This window comes from Bombina bombina, chromosome 6 (genome assembly GCF_027579735.1).
Source record: "Bombina bombina isolate aBomBom1 chromosome 6, aBomBom1.pri, whole genome shotgun sequence".
Lineage (NCBI taxonomy): Eukaryota > Metazoa > Chordata > Amphibia > Anura > Bombinatoridae > Bombina > Bombina bombina.
In genome coordinates, this window is record NC_069504.1 from 726,639,721 (window position 1) to 726,658,640 (window position 18,920).

The 18,920-nt window shown below is 43.3% G+C and overlaps 1 protein-coding gene across 1 annotated transcript in view; it reads right to left on the bottom strand.

Moving 5' to 3' along the window:
* Nucleotides 1-18,920, bottom strand: part of SLC44A2 (solute carrier family 44 member 2) — a gene marked incomplete in the record, with an annotated part of 587,432 nt that overhangs the window by 93,924 nt on the left and 474,588 nt on the right. The window contains 1 exon segment of the mRNA XM_053717929.1: nucleotides 13,222-13,316. Within this exon segment, the coding sequence (XP_053573904.1) occupies nucleotides 13,222-13,316 (95 nt within the window).

An 18,920-nucleotide genomic window follows, 5' to 3' on the forward strand; every position in this document is an offset into this window, starting at 1 on the left:
GTAACATTTAGAAAAAAGTATTAAGGAGGACCAGGTAGCCGCCTTACAAATCTGATTCATAGAGGCTTTGTTCTTAAAAGCCCAGGAAGAAGCAACTGCCCTAGTGGAATGAGCCATTATCCTCTCAGGAGGCTGCTGACCCACTATCTCATAAGCTTAGCGGATGATACTCAACCAAAAAGACAAGGAAGTCGCAGTGGCCTTCAGGCCCCTGCGTCTACCCGCATAAAGAACAAACAAAGATGAAGATTGTCTGAACTCCTTAGTAGCCTGAAGGTAAAACTTTAAGGCCTGTACCACATCCAGATTGTAAAGCAAATGTTCCTTCGCGGAATAAGTATTGGGACAAAAGGAAGGAACGACAATCTCTTGATTAATGTTACAATCTGACACTACCTTAGGAAGGAATAGCAAGCGGGTGACAGCAAATTCCAATATAAATTTATTCAAAAAAAGGGCAACGTTTCGGGACCTTATCCCTTAATCCTGCCATGTCATGATTAAGGGACAAGGTCCCGAAACGTTGCCCTTTTTTTGTCTTTTTTTAATAAATTTATATTGGAATTTGCTGTCACCCGCTTGCTATTGTTTGTATGGATTTTTGGGCTTAGGCAGTGGCCTATGGGTGACTTGCAATACTGTGCTAGAGTGCTGAAATAATTGTATATATACTACCTTAGGAAGGAAATCTAACCTATTATGCAAAACAGCCGGCATGGAAAACAATGTAAGGGGGGTCACACTGTAAAGCCGAAATCTCGGAGACTCTGCGAGCAGAGGCAATGTTTAATAAAAACAAAACCTTTCAAGATAACAGATTAAATGTCAGCAACATGCATGGGCTCAAACTGAGCCTGCTGCAAAACACGAAGAACAAGACTGTGGATCCAAGGCGGAGCAACAGGTCTGAACACAGGTCGGATCCTAGCCAAAGCCTTAACAAAGGACTGCACATCTGGAAAATCGGCTAATCTCTTGTGCAATAAAACAGATAGAGCCAATAACTGCCCCTTCAGAGAGCTAGCAGATAGACCCTTGTCCAATGCCTCTTGGAGAAAGGATAAAATTATGGCAACCTTTACCTTATGCCAAGAAAAACCCATTCCTCACACCAGTACAGGTAAGTCCGTCACGCCTTATGGTAGATGCGCCGAGTAACCAGCTTACGCGCCTGAATCAAAGTGTCTATGACACTATCAGAGAATCCTCTCTTGGCTAAGACTAAACGTTCAATCTCCACGCAGTCAGTCTCAGAGAATCTAGATTTTGATGTAGAAAAGGACCCTGAATTAGAAGGTCCTTCCGATAAGGCAACCTCCACGGAGGAGATGAGGACATTATCACCTGATCTGCGAACCAGGTTCTTCAAGGCCAGGATGGAGCAATTAGAATCACTGAGGCCTGCTCCTGATTGATGTGGAAGCAAAGATATAACACACCAGCGCCAAAGATTGGCTAAAATACCCCAAGGAAACAGAATCTTGAAGTGAAATAAAAACATAATTTATGCTTACCTGATAAATTTATTTCTCTTGTAGTGTATCCAGTCCACAGATCATCCATTACTTGTGGGATATTCTCCTTCCCAACAGGAAGTTGCAAGAGGATCACCCACAGCAGAGCTGCTATATAGCTCCTCCCCTCACTGCCATATCCAGTCATTCGACCGAAACAAGACGAGAAAGGAGAAACCATAGGGTGCAGTGGTGACTGTAGTTTAATTAAAATTTAAACCTGCCTTAAAAGGACAGGGCGGGCCGTGGACTGGATACACTACAAGAGAAATAAATTTATCAGGTAAGTATAAATTATGTTTTCTCCTGTTAAGTGTATCCAGTCCACGGATCATCCATTACTTGTGGGATACCAATACCAAAGCTAAAGTACACGGATGATGGGAGGGACAAGGCAGGAACTTAAACGGAAGGAACCACTGCCTGCAGAACCTCCCAAAAACAGCCTCCGAAGAAGCAAAAGTGTCAAATTTGTAAAATTTTGAAAAGGTGTGAAGCGAAGACCAAGTTGCAGCCTTGCAAATCTTTTCAAGAGAGGCCTCATTTTTAAAGGCCCAGGTGGAAGCCACAGCTCTAGTAGAATGAGCTGTAATCCTTTCAGGGAGCTGCTGTCCAGCAGTCTCATAGGTTAAGCGTATTATGCTCCGAAGCCAAAAGGAGAGAGAGGTTGTCTAAGCTTTTTGACCTCTCCTCTGTCCAGAGTAAACGACAAACAGGGCAGATGTTTGACGAAAATCTTTAGTAGCCTGTAAGTAAAACTTCAAGGCACGGACTACGTCCAGATTATGCAAAAGACGTTCCTTCTTTGAAGGAGGATTAGGACACAATGATGGATCAACAATCTCTTGATTGATATTCCTGTTAGAAACCCCCTTAGGTAAAAACCCAGGTTTGGTACGCAGAACGACCTTGTCTGAATGAAAAATCAGATAAGGAGAATCACAATGTAAGGCAGATAACTCAGACTCTTCGAGCCGAGGAAATAGCCATCAAAAACAGAACTTTCCAAGATAAAAGTTTAATATCAATGGAATGAAGGGGTTCAAACTGAACTCCCTGAAGAACTTTAAGAACCAAGTTTAAGCTCCACGGGGGAGCAACAGTTTTAAACACAGGCTTAATCCTAACCAAAGCCTGACAAAATGCCTGGACGTCTGGAACTTCTGCCAGACGCTTGTGCAAAAGAATAGACAGAGCAGAGATCTGTCCTTTTAAAGAACTAGCTGATAAGCCTTTGTCCAAACCCTCTTGGAGAAAAGACAATATCCTAGGAATTCTAACCTTACTCTATGAGTAACTCTTGGATTCACACCAATAAAGATATTTACGCCATATCTTATGGTAGATTTTCCTGGTGACAGGCTTCCGAGCCTGTATTAAGGTATCAATGACTGACTCGGAGAAGCCACGCCTTGATAGAATCAAGCGTTCAATCTCCATGCAGTCAGTCTCAGAGAAAATAGATTTGGATGATTGAAAAGACCTTCTATTAGAAGGTCCTGCCTCAGAGGCAGAGTCCATGGTGGAAGAGATGACATGTCCACTAGGTCTGCATACCAGGTCCTGCGTGGCCACGCAGGCGCTATCAGAATCACCGATGCTCTCTCCTGTTTGATTTTGGCAATCAGTCGAGGGAGCAGAGGAAACGGTGGAAACACATAGGCCAGGTTGAAGAACCAAGGAACTGCTAGAGCATCTATCAGCGTTGCTCCCGGGTCCCTGGACCTGGATCCGTAACAAGGAATCTTGGCCTTCTGGCGAGACGCCATGAGATCCAGTTCTGGTTTGCCCCAACGATGGACCAGTTGAGCAAACACCTCCGGATGGAGTTCCCACTCCCCCGGATGAAAAGTCTGACGACTTAGAAAATCCGCCTCCCAGTTCTCTACGCCTGGGATATGGATCGCTGACAGGTGGCAAGAGTGAGACTCTGCCCAGTGAATTATCTTTGAGACTTCTAACATCGCTAGGGAACTCCTGGTTCCCCCTTGATGGTTAATGTAAGCCACAGTCGTGATGTTGTCCGACTGAAATCTGATGAACCTCAGTGTTGCTAACTGAGGCCAAGCTAGAAGAGCATTGAATATTGCTCTTAACTCCAGAATATTTATTGGGAGGAGTTTCTCCTCCTGAGTCCACGATCCCTGAGCCTTCAGGGAGTTCCAGACTGCGCCCCAACCTAAAAGGCTGGCATCTGTTGTTACAATCGTCCAATCTGGCCTGCGAAAGGTCATACCCTTGGACAGATGGACCCGAGAAAGCCACCAGAGAAGAGAATATCTGGTCTCTTGATCCATATTTAGTAGAGGGGACAAATCTGAGTAATCCCCATTCCACTGACTTAGCATGCATAATTGCAGCGGTCTGAGATGCAGGCGCGCAAATGGCAATATGTCCATTGCCGCTACCATTAAGCCGATTACTTCCATGCACTGAGCCACTGACGGGCGTGGATAGGAATGAAGGACACGGCAAGCATTTAGAAGTTTTGATAACCTGGACTCAGTCAGGTAAATTTTCATCTCTACAGAATCTATAAGAGTCCCTAGGAAGGAGACTCTTGTGAGTGGGGATAGAGAACTCTTTTCCACGTTCACTTTCCACCCATGCGACCTCAGAAATGCCAGAACTATCTCTGTATGAGACTTGGCAATTTGAAAGCTTGACGCCTGTATCAGGATGTCGTCTAGATACGGAGCCACTGCTATGCCTCGTGGTCTTAGAACCGCCAGAAGTGAGCCCAGAACCTTTGTAAAAATTCTCGGGGCAGTGGCCAACCCGAAGGGAAGAGCTACAAATTGGTAATGCCTGTCTAGAAAGGCAAACCTTAGGAACCGATGATGATCTTTGTGAATCAGTATGTGAAGGTAGGCATCCTTTAAGTCCACTGTGGTCATGTACTGACCCTCTTGGATCATGGGTAGGATGGTCCGAATAGTTTCCATTTTGAATAATGGAACTCTGAGGAATTTGTTTAAGATCTTTAGATCCAAGATTGGTCTGAAGGTTCCCTCTTTCTTGGGAACCACAAACAGATTTGAATAAAATCCCTGTCCTTGTTCCGTCCGCGGAACTGGATGGATCACTCCCATTACTAGGAGGTCTTGCACACAGCTTAGGAATGCCTCTTTCTTTATCTGGTTTGCTGATAACCTTGAAAGATGAAATCTCCCTTGTGGAGGAGAAGCTTTGAAGTCCAGAAGATATCCCTGAGATATGATCTCCAACGCCCAGGGATCCTGAACATCTCTTGCCCACGCCTGGGCGAAGAGAGAAAGTCTGCCCCCCACTAGATCAGTTTCTGGATAGGGGGCTGTTCCTTCATGCTGTCTTGGGGGCAGCAGCAGGCTTTCTGGCCTGCTTGCCCTTGTTCCAGGACTGGTTAGGTTTCCAGGCCTGTCTGGAATAAGCAACAGTTCCCTCTTGTTTTGAAGCGGAGGAAGTTGATGCTGCTCCTGCCTTGAAGTTACGAAAGGCACGAAAATTAGACTGTTTGGCCTTTAATTGGGCCCTGTCCTGAGGAAGGGTATGACCCTTGCCTCCAGTAATGTCAGCAATAATTTCCTTCAAGCCAGGCCCGAATAAGGTCTGCCCCTTGAAAGGAATGTTGAGTAATTTAGACTTTGAAGTCACGTCAGCTGACCAGGATTTAAGCCATAGCGCCCTACGCGAATGGATGGCGAATCCGGAATTCTTAGCCATTAGTTTAGTCAAATGAACAATGGCATCAGAAACAAATGAGTTAGCTAGCTTAAGCGTTCTAAGCTTGTCAATAATTTCATTCAATGGAGCTGTCTGGATGGCCTCTTCCAGGGCCTCAAACCAGAATGCCGCCGCAGCAGTGACAGGCGCAATGCATGCAAGGGGCTGTAAAATAAAACCTTGTTGAATAAACATTTTCTTAAGGTAACCCTCCAATTTTTTATCCATTGGATCTGAAAAAGCACAACTGTCCTCAACCGGGATAGTGGTACGCTTTGCTAAAGTAGAAACTGCTCCCTCCACCTTAGGGACCGTCTGCCATAAGTCCCGTGTAGTGGCGTCTATTGGAAACATTTTTCTAAATATAGGAGGTGGGGAAAAGGGCACACCGGGTCTATCCCACTCCTTGCTAATAATTTCTGTAAGCCTTTTAGGTATAGGAAAAACGTCAGTACACACCGGCACCGCATAGTATCTATCCAGCCTACACAATTTCTCTGGAATTGCAACTGTGTTACAGTCATTCAGAGCAGCTAATACCTCCCCAAGCAATACACGGAGGTTCTCAAGCTTAAATTTAAAATTAGAAATCTCTGAACCAGGTTTCCCCGAGTCAGAGATGTCACCCACAGACTTAAGCTCTCCGTCCTCATGTTCTGCATACTGTGACGCAGTATCAGACATGGCTCTAACAGCATTTGCGCGCTCTGTATCTCTCCTAACCCCAGAGCTATCGCGCTTGCCTCTTAATTCAGGCAATATAGATAATACCTCTGACAGGGTATTATTCATGATTGCAGCCATGTCCTGCAAGGTAATCGCTATGGGCGTCCCTGATGTAATTGGCGCCATATTAGCGTGCGTCCCCTGAGCGGGAGGCGAAGGGTCTGACACGTGGGGAGAGTTAGTCGGCATAACTTCCCCCTCGACAGAACCCTCTGGTGATAATTCTTTTATAGATAAAGACTGATCTTTACTGTTTAAGGTGAAATCAATACATTTAGTACACATTCTCCTATGGGGCTCCACCATGGCTTTCAAACATAATGAACAAGTAGGTTCCTCTGTGTCAGACATGTTTAAACAGACTAGCAATGAGACTAGCAAGCTTGGAAAACACTTTAAAACAAGTTTACAAGCAATATAAAAAAACGTTACGGCGCCTTTAAGAAACACAAATTTTCCCAAATTTTGAAATAACAGTGAAAAAATGCAGTTACACTAACGAAATTTTTACAGTGTATGTAATAAGTTAGCAGAGCATTGCACCCACTTGCAAATGGATGATTAACCCCTTAATACCAAAAACAGAATAACAAATGACAAAAACGTTTTGTAAACAGTCACAACAACTGCCACAGCTCTACTGTGACTTTTTACCTCCCTCAATATGACTTTTGAAGCCTTTTGAGCCCTTCAGAGAAGTCCTGGATCATGCAGGAAGAAGCTGGATGTCTGTGTCTGTAATTTTTGCTGTGGAAAAAAACGCCAAAATAGGCCCCTCCCACTCATATTACAACAGTGGGAAGCCTCAGGGAACTGTTTCTAGGCAAAATTCAAGCCAGCCATGTGGAAAAAACTAGGCCCCAATAAGTTTTATCACCAAACATATGTAAAAAACGATTAAACATGCCAGCAAACGTTTTAAAATACACTTTTATAAAAGAGTATGTATCTCTATTAATAAGCCTGATACCAGTCGCTATCACTGCATTTAAGGCTTTACTTACATTACTTCGGTATCAGCAGCATTTTCTAGCAAATTCCATCCCATGAAAAATATTTTAACTGCACATACCTTATTACAGGAAAACCTGCATGCTATTCCCCCTCTGAAGTTACCTCACTCCTCAGAATATGTGAGAACAGCAAAGGATCTTAGTTACTTCTGCTAAGATCATAGAAAACGCAGGCAGATTCTTCTTCTAAATACTGCCTGAGATAAACAGTACACTCCGGTACCATTTAAAAATAACAAACTTTTGATTGAACAGCTAGAACAGCACCCAGAACCTTTGAAAAATATTCTGGGAGCAGTAGCTAAGCCAAACTGAAGTGCTATGAACTGGAAGTGCTGAACTAAAAAAGCAAATCTCAGGAACTTAAAATGATCCTTGTGGATCAGAACATGAAGGTATGCATCCTTCAGATAGCTAGAAGTCATGAATTGTCCTTCCTGAAACAGATGGAGGATCGATCTGATCGTCTCCATTTTGAATGAAGGGACACAAACTGGTTTAGGTACTTCAAGTCCAGAATTGGAAAAAAAGTTCCCTCCTTTTTGGGAACCACAAATATTTGAATAGAACCCTAGACCTCTTTCTGATGCAGCCAACAGGATGATTACTCCTAAGAAGGATAGGTCCGTACGCAATCTAAAAAGGCTGTCCTCTTCTCCGGTCTTGAAGACCGTCTGGAGAGGAGTAACCTGTCCCTGGGTGGATGAGATTTTAATCCTATCCTGTATCCTGGACATACAACTTCTAATACCCAAGGATCCTGAATGTACTGAAACCAGGAGTCAGAAAAAAAAAACTGACTGCCCCCTAATTGAGCCAATCTCAGATCGGGGGCCACCCCTTAATACAGATTTGTTATCTGCGGGTTTCTTAGTCTGTTTGGACTTGTTCCAGGACTGAGCAGGCTTCCAGGTACTCTTGGGCTGCTCGGGCTTGGTGGATGATTGAGTTCTCGTGGACTTGTGCGAACGAAAGGAACGAAAATAAGAGGACTGCCGTCCCTTAGGTCTGTTCTTATCCTGCGGTAGGAAAGCACCTGTCCCCCTGGTAACAGTAGAAATGATGGAGTCCTGACCTGGACTAAATAAAACCTTCCCCTTGAATGGTAAGGAAAGGAGTCTGGATTTAGAAACCATATCTGCAGACCAATATTTCAACCAGACAGCCCAGCAAGCTAGGACCGCAAAACCTGAAGCCTTTGCATTCAGGCGGACAATCTGCATATTTGCATCACAGATAAAGGTTTGCTATCCTCAAAACCTTGAACCTCTCCTGAATATCCTCGAGGGGAGATTCCACCTCGATAAGTTCTGCCAGTCACATGTGTTGGAACATTCTTCTCAGATAACCTTTTTTGTCCACAGGTTCCCTAAAGGAAGAGCTATCTTAAGTGGTATAAATAGTACGCTTAGCTAGCGTCGAAATGGCTCCATCCACCTTAGGGATGCAACTCCACAGTTACAGCTGAGAGTCAGGAACCGGGAATAACTTCTTTAAAGTTGAACAAGGGGAAGAGGGAGTTCCAATCCTTTCCTATTCGCTACTGATAATGTTTGCCATGCGAACTGGAACAGGGTAAGTCCGAGGGGCCTTCTTGTCTTCATAGACTCTAATTTAGGAATCTTAGGTTCCTCAGGGAGTTTCGCTTCAGGAACCTCTAGTGTAGATAAAACTTCCTTAAGCAGAAAACACAGATGTCCAATCTTAAATCTGAAGGAGGGCTCCTCAGATGGAGGCGGTTTAACGGTTTATGTCTCCGACTCCGAAAGTTCACCCTCTGATGCTACAGAGGTTAACTCGTCCTCAGACAGTTGAGACATACTGGCTAAATCTGATTGGAAATTAGATATATCCAGCTCAGTAGAACCTTATGTTTAACCTTTCTCTTGCATTTCCCAGAGATAGGTAAGGTTCTCAGGGCCGCGGACACAGCAGATTGTAATTGCGTGGTAATGTCCGCTGGAAAAAAGCCCCCTCCAGTCGGAGTAAAAGGCGTTCTGCTGGGAAATGCATGTGAAACGGTTTGAGGGGATAGGGTAGGCATCTCCCAGACCACAGGGTCCTGAGAGGTGGACGGCTCAGCTTGGCTAATTTTGCTAGAGGGTTTAACAGATTTAGCTCCCTTCTTAGATTTTAGAACGATACCCAGGCAATTGGAACAAAATTGAGTAGGTGGACAAACAAAGGCTTCCTCACAATATAGACAGGTATTATTAATTAATATAGAAGGTACAGAACCCTCTAAAGTGTTAATTTCAGAGTCCTCCATTGCTGGGGATGTAATCCCACAGTAATAAAACACAAAAACAGAATTTATGTTTACCTGATAAATTTCTTTCTCCAACGGTGTGTCCGGTCCACGGCGTCATCCTTACTTGTGGGATATTCTCTTCCCCAACAGGAAATGGCAAAGAGCCCAGCAAAGCTGGTCACATGATCCCTCCTAGGCTCCGCCTACCCCAGTCATTCGACCGACGTTAAGGAGGAATATTTGCATAGGAGAAACCATATGGTACCGTGGTGACTGTAGTTAAAGAAAATAAATTATCAGACCTGATTAAAAAACCAGGGCGGGCCGTGGACCAGACACACCGTTGGAGAAAGAAATTTATCAGGTAAACATAAATTCTGTTTTCTCCAACATAGGTGTGTCCGGTCCACGGCGTCATCCTTACTTGTGGGAACCAATACCAAAGCTTTAGGACACGGATGAAGGGAGGGAGCAAATCAGGTCACCTAAATGGAAGGCACCACGGCTTGCAAAACCTTTCTCCCAAAAATAGCCTCAGAAGAAGCAAAAGTATCAAACTTGTAAAATTTGGTAAAAGTGTGCAGTGAAGACCAAGTCGCTGCCCTACATATCTGATCAACAGAAGCCTCGTTCTTGAAGGCCCATGTGGAAGCCACAGCCCTAGTGGAATGAGCTGTGATTCTTTCGGGAGGCTGCCGTCCGGCAGTCTCGTAAGCCAATCTGATGATGCTTTTAATCCAAAAAGAGAGAGAGGTAGAAGTTGCTTTTTGACCTCTCCTTTTACCTGAATAAACAACAAACAAGGAAGATGTTTGTCTAAAATCCTTTGTAGCATCTAAATAGAATTTTAGAGCGCGAACAACATCCAAATTGTGCAACAAACGTTCCTTCTTTGAAACTGGTTTCGGACACAGAGAAGGTACGATAATCTCCTGGTTAATGTTTTTGTTAGAGACAACTTTTGGAAGAAAACCAGGTTTAGTACGTAAAACCACCTTATCTGCATGGAACACCAGATAAGGAGGAGAACACTGCAGAGCAGATAATTCTGAAACTCTTCTAGCAGAAGAAATTGCAACTAAAAACAAAACTTTCCAAGATAATAACTTAATATCAACGGAATGTAAGGGTTCAAACGGAACCCCCTGAAGAACTGAAAGAACTAAATTGAGACTCCAAGGAGGAGTCAAAGGTTTGTAAACAGGCTTGATTCTAACCAGAGCCTGAACAAAGGCTTGAACATCTGGCACAGCTGCCAGCTTTTTGTGAAGTAACACCGACAAGGCAGAAATCTGTCCCTTCAGGGAACTTGCAGATAATCCTTTTTCCAATCCTTCTTGAAGGAAGGATAGAATCCTAGGAATCTTAACCTTGTCCCAAGGGAATCCTTTAGATTCACACCAACAGATATATTTTTTCCAAATTTTGTGGTAAATCTTTCTAGTTACAGGCTTTCTGGCCTGAACAAGAGTATCGATAACAGAATCTGAGAATCCTCGCTTCGATAAAATCAAGCGTTCAATCTCCAAGCAGTCAGCTGGAGTGAAACCAGATTCGGATGTTCGAACGGACCCTGAACAAGAAGGTCTCGTCTCAAAGGTAGCTTCCAAGGTGGAGCCGATGACATATTCACCAGATCTGCATACCAAGTCCTGCGTGGCCACGCAGGAGCTATCAAGATCACCGACGCCCTCTCCTGATTGATCCTGGCTACCAGCCTGGGGATGAGAGGAAATGGCGGGAACACATAAGCTAGTTTGAAGGTCCAAGGTGCTACTAGTGCATCCACTAGAGCCGCCTTGGGATCCCTGGATCTGGCCCCGTAGCAAGGAACTTTGAAGTTCTGACGAGAGGCCATCAGATCCATGTCTGGAATGCCCCACAGGTGAGTGACTTGGGCAAAGATTTCCGGATGGAGTTCCCACTCCCCCGGATGCAATGTCTGACGACTCAGAAAATCCGCTTCCCAATTTTCCACTCCTGGGATGTGGATAGCAGACAGGTGGCAGGAGTGAGACTCCGCCCATAGAATGATTTTGGTCACTTCTTCCATCGCTAGGGAACTCCTTGTTCCCCCCTGATGGTTGATGTACGCAACAGTTGTCATGTTGTCTGATTGAAACCGTATGAACTTGGTCCTCGCTAGCTGAGGCCAAGCCTTGAGAGCATTGAATATCGCTCTCAGTTCCAGAATATTTATCGGTAGAAGAGATTCTTCCCGAGACCAAAGACCCTGAGCTTTCAGGGATCCCCAGACCGCGCCCCAGCCCATCAGACTGGCGTCGGTCGTGACAATGACCCACTCTGGTCTGTCTTGATTGAATAATAAAAACTACAGTTAAACACTAAAAAACTCTAAGCCATCTCCGTGGAGATGTTGCCTGTACAACGGCAAAGAGAATGACTGGGGTAGGCGGAGCCTAGGAGGGATCATGTGACCAGCTTTGCTGGGCTCTTTGCCATTTCCTGTTGGGGAAGAGAATATCCCACAAGTAAGGATGACGCCGTGGACCGGACACACCTATGTTGGAGAAATGTTTTTTAAAATAAAGAGGCACCTTTATAACCCCAGTGGCTGGGGCACTTACCACCTCCTAGACCCAGACCAACTGTGAAAACGCTCTCCGTAGGACTGACAGAGTTCCTTGCTGCAGGATCATAAAAGAACAGTAGCTAGACGCACCCGATCACGTGGTGCACAAGTAAGGACCTCCCCTGCTATGAGGAAAGCGTGCAAAGCTATTAGGAGCTGCGCAATTTCAAAAACAAAAGTAGAACCTGTCTGAGAAAAGTTCCATTGCCAAAGTACCCAGTTTAAATTGAGCCCAAATCCTTCACAAGTGTTCCTGTAGGGAAAAAAAGCAGTATGCAAAGTCCATAAACTGTCCAAATATAATCTTTTAAACTAATGAGATATTAATCCCGGATCCTATAGAGGCTATAAGGTGTCACACTGTGACCCATAGGACCTCCTGCTAAATCTTAAATAAAGTGGACTTACCCTCCAGAATCAATGCTTTGGAACAGATACAGCCTCTGAAGTGAGACAGTCTCGCTGCGGTGTTCTGACAGGGACCTGAGTGTAAAAAGGCAAGCAGTGTAACTCGTTAACATTGATTACCCAGGCGCTGTTAGATAGGTAGTCTGTATCGATTCGCAGAAAAACTTTCCCTGCATCTCCAGACTATCGTTCATCAATACTCTCACTAAGAGGTTTATATGATTACTTAAAACTCCAGTGCTCTCTTGAAGGGAACATACCTATTAAAGGACTATCCGAATCTTCTGATACTTCTCTGCCATCCTCCTCTAGTGACGAAAGGCAAAGAATGACGGGGGGGGGGCGGCGGGGGGGGGGGGGGGGGGGAGGAGTGGTAAGGATATTTAAAGGGACACTGAACCCAAATTTTTTTCTTTTCGTGATTCAGATAGAGCATTCCATTTTAAGCAACTTTCTAATTTACTCCTATTATCAATTTTTCTTTGTTCACTTGCCATCTTTATTTGAAGAAGAAGGCATCTAAGCTTCTTTTTTGGTTAAGACTCTGGACAGCACTTTTTTATTGGTGGATGAATTTATCCACCAATCAGCAAGAATAACCCAGGTTATTCACCAAAAATGGGCAAGCATCTAAACTTACATTCTTGCATTTCAAATAAAGATACCAAGGGAATGAAGAAAATTTGATAATAGGAGTAAATTAGAAAGTTGCTTAAAATGTTATGCTCTATCTGAATCACGAAAGAAAAAAATTGGGTTCAGTGTCCCTTTAAGCCTTTGGCTGGGGTGTCTTTGCCTCCTCCTGGTGGCCAGGTGTTTTATTTCCCAAACGTAAGGAATGAAGTTGTGGACTATCCCTGCCTTTGGAAAGAAACTTGCAATTTCACAAGGGTGTGTAGATTTTTGTTCTTCATCACCATTTTAAAAATGGAGTTTGTCACCCCAAGTCAGGAAATACATGCATGGAGAAAGGGGTGACTGTAATTTCCCATATCTTTTCCCATCTGAACTCACCTTTCAATTTGTGGTCAAGATATTCCAACATGATTCTAATGAGTTGAACAATGGCAAGAATAAGTGATCCAAATGCAAGGGATCCTGTGTGATACCTGAAAGGAACAAGAACAAAAATAAAAAAACATATTTAGCAGGTTATCATCACTGTTATGCCGAGTTAAAAGTAGTTGACTTGGTGTTAGGGCACTTTAAAAAAATCAATTTATCTTGAAGGACATACAAACAAAATAAAAAACCATGGATTAAAAAAAAAAATAACGTTATCTAAAAAATGTAAATTATTCATTAGCAAATCATAAAATTTGTAGAAAAAAAAAAAGGATGGTCATCAACCTCAATGCCATCATTCTGAACTTGTTAGAGGATATGCAAATATTATTCACAAGTCATATTCATAACTTTGACATTACAAAAGGGTTTTGTTGCACAGCACTAAATTAAGAGCACAAACTGCTGAAGAAATCTTAACGGGTGTTCCACAGGGCTAGTTTTATTATTAGTAGTAGTAACAGCTTTTAACACCTAACTAGTATAGTGTTATTTTTGCACGTATGTACAATATATATTTACATACATACATACGTGGAAAAATATCACTAGCACAAAGAAACTGTTACTAGCCCACATTTCTTAGTTGATGCATAGGAGTCAATTTATCAAGCTCCGCCCCGTGTTTTCTGAAGGCTCGACAGAAAGAGATGTTATGAAGCAGCGGTCTAAAGACTGCTGCTCCATAACCTGTCTGCCTGCTCTGAAGCGGCGGACAGAAATTAACCCGATTGAATACGATTGGGTTGATTGACACCCCTGCTAGCGACCGATTGCCCGCGAATCTGCAGGGGGTGGCATTGCGCCAGCAATTCACAAGAACTGCTGGTGCAATGATAAATGCCGACAGCGTATGCTGACGACATTTAGCGATGTGCAGCAGACATAATACGCTACATTGTATCATGTCCGCTCGCACATTACCCCAGTGAGTAAGTTCTTTCTGCCATTTTAACCTTATTTTCCACACTCTAGCCCATATCCTCATCTGTACACACAAGAATCTCTTCATTTCCTTTCCCTCACATACAGCCTTGTTGTGTGTTGTCCTATTGACAACGTCTACATCACACCAGAACTTCATGACTCAATTACATTAATATTTACCTGTGATCTGTGGCCTTCCCCTTCCCACATTAGTCTATTTTAACCCCTCTCCTTCCTTTTCTAATACAGAGTCCTTCTCATCCTTTCTATTAATCATGTTGTCTTTCTTACTCTCTTATCTTTCTCTTATACACATCAGTTTTCTCATCCTTTACCTTTTAGTTCCCCAATAGCTAAGGCACACGCAGCCTCTTCTGTCCTCTTGATTATCCTTGTACAACATTCCTTAGTTTTCTCAGGCTTACCTTACCTCGTGCAACGTTTTTCTCCTTTTCCGTAACACAGAGCATCTTCCTAACCCTCTTACACCTACACACATAATACAACCTTACCCTCTTAGGTCACAGTTTACACACTTTTTATACAGTCAGTTAAGTCAATACAAACAACATACTAAATATTTTCATAAATCAACAGAAAGGAAAACAGCAGCATTTCAGCTGTTAACCTGCCTAGCAGTTCAGCTTTTCTAATCCCCAGCACAGGAGTGTCTCCTAGCTTGCCAGAGAGTTAAAGGGCCATTATACACTCATTTTTTCTTTGCATAAATGTTTTGTAGATCTATTTATAAAGCCCATAAAGTTAGTTTTTTTTTAAAAATGTATAAGTTTGCTAATTTTTAAATAACATTGCTCTAATTTTCAGACTCCTAACCAAGCCCCAAAGTTTTATTTGAATACCGTCAGCTACCTTCTCCAGCTTGCTCCTGTTTGTGTAAAGGGTCTTTTCATATGCAAAAGAAGGGGAAGTGTCTTATTTCCCACTTGCAGTGGGCTTTCCAACTGCCTTTTCAACAGAGCTAAACTGAAAGTTTCTAAGTACGTTTTTAAACCATTTTATACTGTATTTTTATATCAGTATCTGTGCATCTTATTCTTTATAGTAGTGTCTATTACATGCAGTTATATAAAATGAGTGTATACTGTCCCTTTAACTCCTTTGCTGCTGATTAATTCAAACATAAGTGTTAAATAGAGTAATTATGAGTAACAGGATTCCCCATCACCCAGTGATTACTATACAATAAGTGACACGCTGAGCTGTGTACACACACAGTGATTGATTACAATACAAGTCTGATTCGCTGCGCTGTGCACATACACACAGTGATTACTATACAACACTATACAATAAGTCTGACACCCTGAGCTGTGCACCACACAGTGATTGATTACTATACAACACTATACAATCAAGTCTGAGCTGTGAACATAAACATAAGGGGGTGAGGGTTGATCAGCCAACATGGCTATGCAAGTAATTTTACTTATGAAAATTCTTTTAAAATATTTGCCAGCAATTTTTAAACTTTTTTTTTTTTTTTTTTTTTTTAAAATTAACCCCTTAATCACCGAGGATATGCCAGGCACGTCCTATGAAAAAAAAAAGTGGTCGTTAAGGACCAAGGATGTGCCTGGCACGTCTTCTGGGGTTTCAAGCAGTGGAAGCGATCCTGATCGCTTCCAGGGTATTGCAGCGATGCCTCAATATTAAAGCATCGTGCAATATCATTTTTAAGCAAAATGATGTAGAGCAGGGCCCTCTCTGCATTGGCCAGCAATGGTGCCAATCTTTGGTGGGTGGGATGAGGGAGGCAGGTGGGCGGCCCATCCCTGGAGCGTGCACACAGGTGGCGCGCTACACAGATTTAAAAGCAGGAGGGAGAGGGAAACCCTACAAGTTTCCTAATTAACCCCTTCACTGCTGGGCATAATACAAGTGTGGTGCGCAGCAGCATTTAGAGGCCCTCTAATTACCAGAAAGCACCGCCAAAGCCATAAATGTCTGCTATTTCTGAACAAAGGGGATCCCAGAGAAGTATTTACAACCATTTGTGCCATAATTCCACAAGCTGTATGTAAATAATTTCAGTGAGAAACCTAAAGTTTGTGAAAAAGTTAACCTTTTTTTTTTTTTTTTTTTGATCGCATTTAGCAGTGAAACGGTTGCATGAAATATACCAAAATAGGCCTAGATCAATACTTTGGGTTGTCTACAAAAAAAAAAAATATACACATGTCAAGGAATATTCAGGGATTCCTGACCAGTGACGTGTAGTCATAGGAAGCTGCGCCTCACCTGTCTTATGTATGATTTACATTTTTTTTATTAGGTTTTAAAAAAAAATGTTTAAAGTTAATATTTAAAAAAAAAAAAAAAAAAAATTGTACCCAAAGAAGTACCCCCTCCCTAGCCCCCAACCGCCGACTCTGTCACCATACTAAAAAACCAAGGCTGCGCTGCATCCCATATCCATCCATATTGCGCAAAGAAGGAAAGGCTGTGAGCCGTTCAGCTCCCCTCCTCTCGCAATATGGAAGTTTTAGTGATTTTTTTTTTTCCCCATGAGTCGCTAGAGACTATGCCACCCAGTGGCGCTTAAGTCTCTTCGTGGCCCATACAGCTCCCAACGAGGCTGCTCTCTAAGCAGACTCAGGAGCCCTCAGCCAATCAGCAGCCCGCTCTCTACTCTGTCATATATAGGAGCCACTGAGCGGGAAGAGAGAGCGGAGTGAGAAGAGTCATGTGTGCACTGTGAGGAAGCCGTTACAGCGTGAGTGAGACTGAGCTAAGAGTTAGACAGTGGCAGCCTATTACCAGAAAATGACAGTATTAAATGTATTTAATTCATCTAGCACAAGGCTTAGCACTCTCTTACACTCATGTTTGCCACGGCTTGTGTGACTAAGTTCACATTGTTTACCTCTCTCGCTTATCTGTCACTACTCAGTCCCTTCCTATTGAGCTAAGGGGGAGAGAGGCATTTGTCCCGCCCAGCCGGGAGAAAGGGGGTGAGAAGTCAGTGAGGGGGCAGCACAGGGTAAGTGTAACAGTTAATCAGATTTCAGGGGAAGCAAGTGCTATCGTACAGCACACTGCTTACTTTCTACATCTGCCTGTGCTGAATACTTTCTCTCCCCTTGTCCCAGAACGATCTGCAATTACAGGTCAAGAAACCCCCCCCCCCCCCTGTAATTTTGATGTCCTAAATAAAGAAAACAGAATTTATGTTTACCTGATAAATTTCTTTCTCCAACGGTGTGTCCGGTCCACGGCGTCATCCTTACTTGTGGGATATTCTCTTCCCCAACAGGAAATGGCAAAGAGCCCAGCAAAGCTGGTCACATGATCCCTCCTAGGCTCCGCCTACCCCAGTCATTCGACCGACGTTAAGGAGGAATATTTGCATAGGAGAAACCATATGGTACCGTGGTGACTGTAGTTAAAGAAAATAAAATATCAGACCTGATTAAAAAAACCAGGGCGGGCCGTGGACCGGACACACCGTTGGAGAAAGAAATTTATCAGGTAAACATAAATTCTGTTTTCTCCAACATAGGTGTGTCCGGTCCACGGCGTCATCCTTACATGTGGGAACCAATACCAAAGCTTTAGGACACGGATGAAGGGAGGGAGCAAATCAGGTCACCTAAATGGAAGGCACCACGGCTTGCAAAACCTTTCTCCCAAAAATAGCCTCAGAAGAAGCAAAAGTATCAAACTTGTAAAATTTGGTAAAAGTGTGCAGTGAAGACCAAGTCGCTGCCCTACATATCTGATCAACAGAAGCCTCGTTCTTGAAGGCCCATGTGGAAGCCACAGCCCTAGTGGAATGAGCTGTGATTCTTTCGGGAGGCTGCCGTCCGGCAGTCTCGTAAGCCAATCTGATGATGCTTTTAATCCAAAAAGAGAGAGAGGTAGAAGTTGCTTTTTGACCTCTCCTTTTACCTGAATAAACAACAAACAAGGAAGATGTTTGTCTAAAATCCTTTGTAGCATCTAAATAGAATTTTAGAGCGCGAACAACATCCAAATTGTGCAACAAACGTTCCTTCTTTGAAACTGGTTTTGGACACAGAGAAGGTACGATAATCTCCTGGTTAATGTTTTTGTTAGAAACAACTTTTGGAAGAAAACCAGGTTTAGTACGTAAAACCACCTTATCTGCATGGAACACCAGATAAGGAGGAGAACACTGCAGAGCAGATAATTCTGAGACTCTTCTAGCAGAAGAAATCGCAACTAAAAACAAAACTTTCCAAGATAATAACTTAATATCAACGGAATGTAAGGGTTCAAACGGAACCCCCTGAAGAACTGAAAGAACTAAATTGAGACTCCAAGGAGGAGTCAAAGGTTTGTAAACAGGCTTGATTCTAACCAGAGCCTGAACAAAGGCTTGAACATCTGGCACAGCTGCCAGCTTTTTGTGAAGTAATACCGACAAGGCAGAAATCTGTCCCTTCAGGGAACTTGCCGATAATCCTTTTTCCAATCCTTCTTGAAGGAAGGATAGAATCCTAGGAATCTTAACCTTGTCCCAAGGGAATCCTTTAGATTCACACCAACAGATATATTTTTTCCAAATTTTGTGGTAAATCTTTCTAGTCACAGGCTTTCTGGCCTGAACCAGAGTATCGATCACAGAATCTGAGAATCCTCGCTTCGATAAAATCAAGCGTTCAATCTCCACGCAGTCAGCTGGAGTGAAACCAGATTCGGATGTTCGAACGGACCCTGAACAAGAAGGTCTCGTCTCA